Source organism: Aquarana catesbeiana, linkage group LG01, assembly GCF_042186555.1.
Source record: "Aquarana catesbeiana isolate 2022-GZ linkage group LG01, ASM4218655v1, whole genome shotgun sequence".
NCBI classification, from domain to species: Eukaryota; Metazoa; Chordata; class Amphibia; order Anura; family Ranidae; genus Aquarana; species Aquarana catesbeiana.
In genome coordinates, this window is record NC_133324.1 from 568287421 (window position 1) to 568298932 (window position 11512).

General features: G+C 41.7%; 1 protein-coding gene across 4 annotated transcripts in view; it reads left to right on the top strand.

Moving 5' to 3' along the window:
* SBNO2 (strawberry notch homolog 2) overlaps positions 1-7946 on the top strand; it is a 172698-nt gene extending 164752 nt beyond the window's left edge. For all 4 annotated transcript variants that reach the window (XM_073597129.1, XM_073597137.1, XM_073597147.1 and 1 more), the window contains 2 exons: positions 702-892; positions 1002-7946. In XM_073597129.1, coding sequence (XP_073453230.1) covers positions 702-892; positions 1002-1435 — 625 coding nt within the window. In that variant the 3' untranslated portion in view covers positions 1436-7946. The remainder of the gene's footprint in view (positions 1-701; positions 893-1001) is intronic.
* Positions 7947-11512: the final 3566 nt, after the last annotated feature.

Sequence of the window (11512 nt, forward strand, 5' to 3'; positions counted from 1 at the left end):
TCGGCCGCCGGAGAGGTGTACGGGCACCGCAGCGAGGGCTTCGATCTCAGGTGAGTATTACATAATGCGCTAGTATGCTATGCATACTAGCGCATTATGTCTTTGTCTTGCAGGTGTTAGTTTTCATTTTTTTAAAAAGTGGATTTACAACCACTTTCAGGCTACTTTTACACTGGGGCGTTTTTGCACTATAAATAGTACCTGAAAAGCGCCTCTCAAGCCACCCCAGTGTGAAAGCCAGAGTGCTTTCACACTGGGGCAGTGCACTTGCAGGACAAGAAAAAAAATCCTGCAAGCATCATCATCTTTGGGGCATTGCGGGAGCGGTGAATTCACCGCTCCTAAAACGCCCCTGCCATTGAAATCAATGGCCAGCGCTACTGATGCGCCTGCAAAGCGCTTCGGCAGCGGAGCTTTGCTGGGGCTTTTAACCCCTTGTTCGTTAAAAGTGCCTCACTAGCGGCCGAAAAACACCACAAAAACTACGATAAAGCGCCGCTAAAACTACCACCGTCGCCCCCCACCCCCCCCACCCCAGTGTGAAAGTAAGTGCCCTTACTATCTTCTGTCTAATAAAAAAATCAGTTGGGTCCTTATCTTGCTCTTTCTTTAACTGGACCTTTAGAACTTTATTTCCATACCCTTTGCATTGTCTTCATTTTTTACTTTCCAAACTAAATTTTCTTCTCTGTTACATGCAGGAATGGGAACTGCAAGATGGTGCAACAGGGCAAAGAATGTATACAAGGGCTTCGTTTACGACATTATTACATGTTGTGTGGGTCTCTGCTACGTGTCTGGAGTCACATGGCATCTGTCATATCTGATATCACCAGCAGTAGCTACCTACAGATTGTACGTTTAAAAACCAAGGATAAGCATAAACAAGTTGGTGAGTAGTTGTCACTGGCATTAGTCACTGTTCCAAAGCAGATAACTGTTGAAATATATCCTGCATTTGATATTGAGCAAGCGTTACTATGCTTTTTTTCTTCATCCAGGCATTCAGATTCCAGAGCCTTGTGTATATAAAGTACGGGAGGAACTGAAACAAATGGATATGAATGTGAAGAGAAAACATGAGGAATCTAAACAGGCTGCTGAGCGTCTCCCAATGCCCCCCATGCTGTCTGGACCCTCTGCTTTGGACCTTTCATTACCTTTTTTCCATCCACCCTCGCTTTTAGAACCTGATGTTTTAGACCTGACTTACAGCCCTCTGCCTTCCAATATGCAGGAACAGAGTGGATATCATTTCAGTGACAGTCTTGGGGGCATCCTCTCCCCCAGTGAAACCCTCCAAAGCCAGCAGTTTAATGTCCGAGAAATCATAGAAGAAATGCTTCAAAAACTAAAAGCGCCAGATCCATCTGCAGCAGAGCGTCAGAGTGTCATTCAGTTTGGAGGAGAGCACAACTTCTGGGGTACAGGCTGATGTGTGAGCCTTTCTTTCTGATAGACCAGCGAATATGCCCCACAGCATTGCTCTAACACTCCAGCACCATTTGTGGCCGAAGCCAAGATTGCCGATTGCTTGGATTGTACCAACTGTGTTAATCAGACTGTTTTGAGCTATACCACAACAAGGAGAGGTGACCTCTGAATTTTCAGAAACCAAAACTAGCAGTGCACCATCTATCATATGAGAGGACCAAGTGTCACAGAGTTGCTAGTCTCTGATAGCCCCCATCTACAGTACTTACTAACACATCCATTGCGCAGCTGCACTGATTTGCTGACATATCAGCTGCAGCCTATACGTTTTTTGTTTGGGACCCAACTGCAGAAAGCACACTGGGAACCCTGCACTGTTTGTTTCTGTTCTCAGTCCCTGGTCAACCTAGGATAGGTTTGGATTTCTGTTCAGTGTAAGTAGGTTCTTCTGTGTTCATGAGCTGACTCCTTACAGCGCTCAGCACTTTATCATCTTCTCTTCAGAGCTTTACACACTGCTGAAAGAGTTTTGAGCAATAGCATGTGTGAACAGTATAAAATCTATAAATATATATATTATATCTATATGGGGAAGGGATGGGACTACCAGATTTGTTTTAGTTCTTTTAACCCATGCTAATCTTTGCACTATTGCTGCCCCATAACAACCTCCCTTTGGGTAGAAGGGGCCTGGGTGTCTGCTCAGGGTATATTTATGTGTATATGTGTTCATATCCATAACGTTATATCTCAGGCTAGGTACTGTTTGCCATGCAGAGGCAGACACATTGTTTGTTTTATGCCAAAGAAATTCCTCCTTTTTCAATATACATTTTGCCCATGTGAAAATATAAATCCCATCTCCTCATGCAAGTACATTTTGTGCTTTTTGAAAAGAGAAACATTGAGTACTGAATCAGTAGGCTCTTTTGTCTATCATGAGCATAATGTACAGATAGACAGCTGCAGGGCTGCTAGTCATTAGCTGCAGTACCACTATTTAGACTAATACTAACTGACATTTGCATAAGAAAACCTATAGGAAGCAGCTGGTTTCATACAAAACAGCATCTTTGTTATCTCTGCTACACCTAGTAGACATTGCTTCCTTTTCTTTCTTGGTCTCCCTGTTTGCTTTTAAGTGCAATGTATGTTATTTTTTCCTTGAGCCTTACACACCAATATTACATTGTTAGTAGTTAAGATATTACGTTATGTATTGCGGCAGATGTGCAAATCTTGAATGTTATGATAAACCTTTGGGTTATGGGACCGTTAATATGAACCTCTCACAGTGCCAGTCCATTCAGCAAATGGTCATCCTTTCATCCAGGCCATATCGGAATGCCGGCAATCAAAAGATCTCCAAGTTGGCTATTTACTTTGAGTTCTTTCTGTATCATTTGTTTTGCAACGTAAATTATTTAAAATACTGTACCCGGTGTTACACATGCATGTTACCACATTGGTATTTGTGACTGACTAAGGGTCATTTATGAAAGTGCAAAGAACTGTTTCTGTGCCTCTGCACTTTTTTGTGTAACAGTGAGTGTACACAGTCAAATTATCATCTTTGAGGTTGCCAAGTAGTTGTCCTCTTTAGACATATTGGATTGTTTTTGTTGTCCTGTATCTGTACACTAAAGTGGATGAAATCATTTAGGGCCCATTCCCACCATGTGTTGGGCTGTACTGGGCAGCCTTGCCTGACGCAAAGACCAGGCATTTTGCCATGATTCCTTTGTGCTCACTTTGAAGCACCACTCTGTGGTGGTGTATGCTAAAAAATGGAGGGCATGCAGTCATTTTTTTCAGAGTAGCTTGCTGCAAGGTGCCTGTCATTATCTGTATTAGAAAATTAGACCTTCTTGTGCCAGAGAGCCCCTGGACTAGACACTTCAGGAATTCAATCCACCTAGTTACTGTATTTTACAATCCAATTAGGAAGCCCCTGCAAGCAAAACAGGACTTTAGCATTGATTTGTGGGATAGCAGTGGGGGATTTGCACAGACTTTTGAGGGACCTGGGGAATTACCAGAAGCCTTTGTCCAGGTTTGGTGAGTTGTTTGGCAGCATTTACAGGTTATTCCAATGACCTTGTACTTAAAGTGGAAGTCCACACTAACACTTAAATTCTCCCCTGCAATCATTAATGTGAGCTAAGTTCAGCCTTATGCCTCAAAATCCCAGTTTTTCTACCTTTATTTTGCAGTATCCAGTGCTGTTACATGACTTCAAAACTACTTCCTTTTGAGTCTAAAAGCAGCCAGTAGGCGTGGTTACTGAAAGCTAGTGACATCACTTCCAGGGAGGGACCCTGTGCCTGTGTAGCCAGTGGGCACATACAGGATTGAAGGAGCTGATCATAGGTTCCTGCCCAGTGTTCTCTCATCAATAAGGATACATTGTACATCCTAATTCATGAGAAAATTAATAAATAAAAAAAGACACATCCACACAGGACATGGGGACTGGGAGGTGGAGTGCACATATACAGTATAAATGTGCTGGGTTTTGAGTGAAGACTACCATAGGAGAAGGGAGCTGGACACAGGGGGAACTGTCAGTGTAGCTGGAATTGTTCTGGGGTCTCGGCTCACAGTCTATAATGATCACTATACACTAAAGGAACAGTACAGGTAACCACATTTGCTAAAAAAAGTAAGTTCATTTTTTTTCCTCATTAAAGGAACACTAAAGATAATTTTTTTTTTTTTTTGTATAACAAACATGTTATACTTACCTCCACTGTGCAGCTCATTGGGGTCCCTCGGCGGCTGTTTCAGCTCCTCCCCGCAAGAACTAATCACCTTCATGCGAGCTCCCTCGCATGGTGGTGAGTTCTTGCGGGCGCACTCCCGTGATACAGCCGGCGGCCATAGCCGCTCACTGTATCACTCGGCCCGGCGAGCCGTGTCATTGGATGTGATTGACAGCAGCGCAAGACAATGGCTGTGCTGCTTTCAATCCATCCACTCTAGCCAATCAGCGGTCAGGCTGATCAACGAAGAGGATGTCGGGGGCGAGCGCGGGACTTTCAAGGGCTCAGGTAAGTAAAACGGGGGGGGGGGGCTGGGGGCGGCGGTAATAAAAATTTTACCTTTACAACCCCTTTAATGTACACACAGCACCCCATATTGACAGAAAAACACAGAATTGTTGACATTTTTGCAGATTTATTAAAAAAAAAAAAACTGAAATATTGAAATATCACATGGTCCTAAGTATTCAGACCCTTTGCTGTGACACTCATATATTTAACTCAGTTGCTGTCCATTTCATCTGATCATCCTTGAGATGGTTCTACACCTTCATTTGAGTCCAGCTGTGTTTGATTATACTGATTGGACTTGATTAGGAAAGCCACACACCTGTCTATATAAGACCTTACAGCTCACAGTGCATGTCAGAGCAAATGAGAATCATGAGGTCAAAGGAACTGCCTGAAGAGCTGGCTGTCTGGCCAAACTGAGCTAATGGGGGAGAAGAGCCTTATTGAGAGAGGTAAAGAAGAACCCAAAGATCACTGTGGCTGAGCTCCAGAGATGCATTCGGGAGATGGGAGAAAGTTGTAGAAAGTCAACCATCACTGCAGCCCTCCACCAGCCTGGGCTTTATGGCAGAGTGGCCCGACGGAAGCCTCTCCTCAGTGCAAGACACATGAAAGCCCGCATGGAGTTTGCTAAAAAAAAACACCTGAAGGACTCCAAGATGGTGAGAAATAAGATTCTTTGGTCTGATGAGACCAAGATAGAACTTTTTGGCCTTAATTCTAAGCGGTATGTAAGGAGAAAACCAGGCACTGCTCATCAACTGTCCAATGCAGTCCCAACAGTGAATCATGGTGGTGGCAGCATCATGCTGTGGGGGTTTTTTTCAGCTGCAGGGACAGGACAACTGATTGCAATCGAGGGAAAGATGAATGCGGCCAAGTACAGGGATATTCTGGATGAAAACCTTCTCCAGAGTGCTCAGGACCTCAGACTGGGCCGAAGGTTTACCTTCCAACAAGACAATGACCCTAAGCACAAAGCTAAAATAAAGGAGTGGCTTCACAACAACTCAGTGATTGTTCTTGAATGGCCCAGCCAGAGCCCTGACTTAAACCCAATTGAGCATCTCTGGAGAGACCTAAAAATGGCTGTCCACCAACGTTTACCATCCAACCTGACAGAACTGGAGATGATCTGCAAGGAGGAATGGCAGAGGATCCCCAAATCCCGATGTGAAGAACTTGTTGAATCTTTCCCAAAAAGACTCATGGATGTATTAGATCAAAAGGGTGCTTCTACTAAATACTGAGCAAAGGGTCTGAATACTTAGGACCATGTGATATTTCAGTTTTTCTTTTTTAATAAATCTGCAAAAATGTCAACAATTCTGTGTTTTTCTGTCAATATGGGGTGCTGTGTGTACATTAATGAGGAAAAAAAATGAACTTAAATGATTTTAGCAAATGGCTGCAATATAACAAAGAGTGAAAAATTTAAGGGGGGGTCTGAATACTTTCCGTCCCCACTGTATATGCGACTTTAAAGGTTGTATCAAAGCATTGCAGACACCTTTTTAATGTGACTTTGATCCAGAGAGTATAAAGTTGCATCAAAGTCGCACTCTAAATCGTGCATAGTGGAAACGTAGACTAAGGCTCAGTTTTTACTAGTATGATTTGTCATGCGACTTTTGACGCAGTCGCATTACAAGTCATAGCCCATTGATTTCAATAGCACCCGTTCCCATCTATGCGACTTTAAAAATACACTTGCACTACTTTGATGCGACTTTGATCCAGAGAGTGTAAAGTTGTTTTAAAGCTGCACTCAATGTCACACTCTAAATCACGCAACTTTGGGGTCACAATAATGGAAACGTGACTTGTCATGTGACTATGTGTCCAAAGCAGCATGACAAGTCACAGCCCATTGATTTTAGTCTATGTGGCTTTGAAAAGATACCTGCACTATTTTGATGCAACTTTTGATGTGACTTTGAGCCAGAGAGTGTAAAGTTGGATCAAAGTCGCACTCTAGTCTTAGGCTATGTTTCCACTAGTGTGACTTCAAAGCTGTGCGATTTAGAGTGCAGTTTTGATCCAACTTTACACTCTGGATCAAAGTCGCATCAAAAGTTGCATCAAAGCATTGCAGGCACCTTTTCAAAGTCGCTGATTTTCAAAGTCGCATAGATGGGAACGTTTGCCATTGAAATCAATTAACTGTGACTTTGTGTCCAAAGTCACATGACAAGTTGCACTAGTGGAAACGGAGCCTTAAACTCATTGCTCAAATGTAATGAGCAATAAAAATCGATCTGTATCCTTCCAAACTTTGAAAAATGTTCCTTTTTACCCCATTTCTTTCAGGTTTCTCTCTCTCTCTCTCTCTCTCTCTCTCTCTCTCTCTCTCAGAATAAGCTGCTGGCCAAAACGAGGCTAATGCCGCATACACACGAGCGGACTTTCCGGCAAACTTTGCCCGGCTGACTTTTCGACGGACTTTCTGAATGAACGGACTTGCCTACACACAATCAACCAAAGTCCGACGAATTCGTACGTGATGACGTACGACCGGACTAAAACAAGGAAGTTCATAGCCAGTAGCCAATAGCTGCCCTATCATGGCTTTTTGTCCGTCGAACTATCCGTCGGATAGATTTGAAACATGTTTCAAATCTAAGTCCGTCCAACTTTTGAGAAAAAAAAGTCTGCTGGAGCCCACACACGATCGAATTGTCTGGCGGACTCCGGTACGCCGGAAATGTTTGTCGGAAAGTCCGCTAGTGTGTACGCGGCATTAGAAGACAGGAGGAGCTCATGTTCTGTGAAGGATAGGAGGGATGGGCCTGAGCTAGGCGCAGGTCTAGGCATGCCTGTCTAAGAACAACCAACAACCTTTTCAGGAAGTGAAAGACAGCTTAGCAAATTCAGATAAAGGGAGATAGCGTTGTCGGTGAAGAACAGGAAGTAGGTGATTGTCTGGCTTAGATAAGACTTTATAAGCTGAACAATCCACTAGCCAGAAAATTAATATCAAAGATAACGATGTTTAACATACTATTAGGAAAAAATAATTTTTTTCTGGACTTCCACTTTAATGTTATCACCACCAGACCACTTTTGAGAAGAGACTGTGGGAAACTGGTGCAAAGGTGGAGGGAGCCTGCTGGTGCAAGGAATAAAGAAATATTACATCTTATTCCTCTACCCCTAGACTTAGCATTTTAAACCTTGCAGTAAGGGAAGGCCCTTCTGCAAGGATTGTTTTTTCCTGTTGCCTGAGTTGGGCGTTAAATAACTTACAGCTTAACTTCAAACTAGGCTAAATTAATGTTTATAAACCACTCTAACTTTTCGTTTTGTCTGCTGGTTAAAATGTATAGCATTTTATTTATTACCTTATTTAAAAAATTTTCAGCATCTGCTTTATTTTTATATCATTTTGTTATTGTATGGTTAGGATTATATAAACATATTTTTTACCTAAAGTAAAACCTTTGGAGAAGATTTTAAAAATGTTTTTTCTGTGACCTTTTTTTTAGTGCACCTAAAAATATTTTATAATGTCCCTGTTCTTTCTGTTTGCTTTCATACACAACAAATTACTCACAAAAAGCTTAAAGTAAGTAGGGTGTATGTTTTATTTTTTATTTATTTTTTTTGTTTTGTAAATAGTTTTTCTTAGCATGACTGAGTAGCTTAGGTTAGTCCTCTAAATACACTTACCTTTTCTCAAGAATGTGGAATAAGGGGCCAAAAAAGAACAAATTCTGGCTGTTTTAATGTGAAATGTCGCTTGGTTCCATAAGGGAATTTAATCAAGATCTAACTTTGTAGTCATGCATTGCCATTTCTAATGCAATGCAGGTTTTTTTGAAATTCCCAAATGCACTTGAGAGCATCCTCCTTTTTTGAGGCCAGTGTAAAAAAACTGGCTTGTGAGCAGTCCTTTATGGAGAATGCACACTAATCTTAAAATTCAAAGCACTTCCAGCAGATTCTTTGCGGTTTCATACAATGACCCTTAAATATTGTTTTGTTGTATTGCTATGCCTAAATGGCAGATGAACAGTTTTAACAAAAGGCTTGATTAAAAACAGTACAAAGAGCTTTGATATGCAGTAACCCCCAGCAACCCATCATTCTTCAGCTGGAACAGCGAGACTGCAAGCTGTTTGCTGGCTGGTGAAGGTTACAGTGTATAACTGCTTTTTTTACTATGCAAAGCCCATAGTGTAACTTCTTCTTCTGCCAGCTGGTCTCCAATAGTGTTCTTCAGTGATGCAGTGAACCAAAGATTTTTAAAGTGTGACAGGGTAGATAACTATCCATATGTATGTGCCGGATGGCAAACTAATGCTTATCCTTAAAGACTGCCATTATGGCCTACACCGTGGAGAAATACCATATTGTGAACACCACTATGGCAAATCATTTTATGCAATGTCATTCAGTGCCTTGCTTTTCTTATACAATATTAGCTAGTGTGTACCACTGCTGGATGGCGCTCCTCCCATGTCATGTGTTTTCTGTGCCCTTTCAATTTCGTACTGTATCTCAGGTATTTTAACCCCTTTAACTGTCAGGGAATTCTGCAACATATTTCGCTGGAAACAAGTGCATGTGATCTGGCATCAAAGGGGTCAAGAGGAGCTGCTGCCCCCTCAGTTCTGTAAGTTTATTCATATGTGTACCCAGTGAGATCACATCCCTGGTTTGTGATTTCTTGGACAGGTTTGCTATTAAGTTATTATGATGCGTGCGTGCTACTGATTCTGCATCCTGCCACGCACGGGTCTCCTATACTTATTTATGACTCTGTAAAATATATATGTATACAGTTTTATTTGGAAGATGTGCCTTCAACTAATTCCTACATTTTCTATTCGTAACTGAAGGCTGAGTTCACAGCACCTCAGTAAAGTTTTCATTGAAAAAAAAGCATGTTTCTGGGTCTTTGATCTGTTTTATGTCTGAATACCATGTACAACATACCAATTTTTTTTCTTGTATGTCTTGATTTGTGCACACCTGGATCACTTAAACTGTATTGAAAGCCAAAAAAAACTTTTTTGGTTTGTATTTTAAAGTTTTTGATACAGTTGGAAAGTGGTGGTCCATGTTTTTATTGCGGACTCACCCGCTTTTTTTCCTGGCAACAAATAAAAGTGGGAGGAAAAAGTGAAAGAAATCTAACATTTTACAGTTACACTGGAATGGAGGTGGAGGGGATCAGGGGACTTGTTCAGCGTCATTTGTCTAGAAAAGATTTCTTCTTCTTGTATAAGCATACACATCTCTAACATGAGGGGATGTTATAGGGATGGTATGGTAAGAAACCATGACACTCAAAAGGTTAAAATATTATATAAAATAAATAAATATATATATATATATATATATATATATATATATATATGTGTATGTGTGTGTGTGTGTGTGTATATATATATATATATATATATATATATATATAGTATGTATGTATATATATATATATATATATATATATATATATATATATATATATATACACACACAAATGCAGTTAACCGCAACAATCTTTACCATGGCAAAAACGGGTAAACTCAATATGTATAGGAATCTAAAAAATATGTAATAAGCTAAATTACTGTAGTTATTGATTCCCGTGCTTTAAAATGCCAGCAATTACCTGCCCTATATTGAGGCTGGATATGGCTTTTCCATTCAGAGGATACAAGTTGCTTGCATGTGGTTCATAAAGGTCTTCTGGGATCTTAATAAATACCTGCATTCTTTCTAGGACCTCTAAGGGCACTTTCGCACTGGGGCGGTTTGCAGGCACTATTGCGCTAATAATAGCGCCTGCAAACCGACCCGAAAGTGCTGCTGCTTTGATTCCAGTGTGAAAACCCCGAGGGCTTTCACACTGGAGCGGTGCGCTAGCAGGATGGGAAAAAAAGTCCTGCTGTCAGCATCTTCAGAGCAGTGAAGGAGCGGAGTGTATACCTATTCCTTTACCGCTCCTGCCCATTGAAATCAGTGGGACAGCGCAGCTATACCGCCGGCAAAGCGCCTCTGCAGAGTCGCTTTGCGGTGGCTTTTAACCCTTTCTCGGCCGCTAGCGGGGGGGGGAAACCGCCCCGCTAGCGGCCGAATACCGACTGTAAAGCGCGGCTTACAATAGCGGCGCTTTACCGCCGACCCCGCCCCAGTGTGAAAGGGCCCTTAGCCTTATCTGACCACTCGGTCCTGCTTGAGGAAGGATGCCAGTGCTGCACTTGCTGGGTGGTGACATGCATGACCATGCAGAGCAGTGTGATATTATGAATAATTCTAACTTCATAATTCTAGCTTCTAACTTCAGCTTGTCCATTTAGGCTTTGATAAAAAAAAAAAAAAGAAAAGAAACCTGGAAGCCGATTGGTTTCTATGCAGAGCTGCACCAGATTTCAGATTTTGCACTCTCCAGTTTTAGTAACTCAACCCCTGTGTTCCAGTCTGAACATGACACACAGAAAACTTGTTTTCTGTGTGTCATTGCAGTTACCTGTGTTTGCAGTTAAGTTAACTATTCTGTATCATAGCAAAGGGTTAAACCAGAAGTAAATCTTTCAGCGTGAGGATTTGAAGCACACTAGCAAATCCACCAGAGAATGGCTCAAAAAAGTGTCGAAGGTTATTGACAGGCTCATGCCTCGTACACACGATCAGATAATCGGATGATAAAAATCGCTTTCGGATTGATCACACGATAGTCTGATCATTAGTACACAGCTTTCAACAGCCAATCACGACAGTCCGTTCAACAATACCTGAAGGGACAAACACGAAAACTTTGCTCGGACAATAGCCCAGCGAATTACAATCGTTTAATCAGTACAGTATGTAAAAATCGATAGACAAGCCACACGCATGATCGGAAACACGAAAATATAACCCAAGAGAAGATGGGAGAACAATACGAACAGAAAAAGCCAAAAGGCATGGCTGACATGGGTCACATGTATTTGACATCATTTCCGATATGTAGCTATGCAAACAGGAAGGTTCTCCAGAACTGTACGACAAAAATCGTACATTTCGTAGAGCGCATTTTG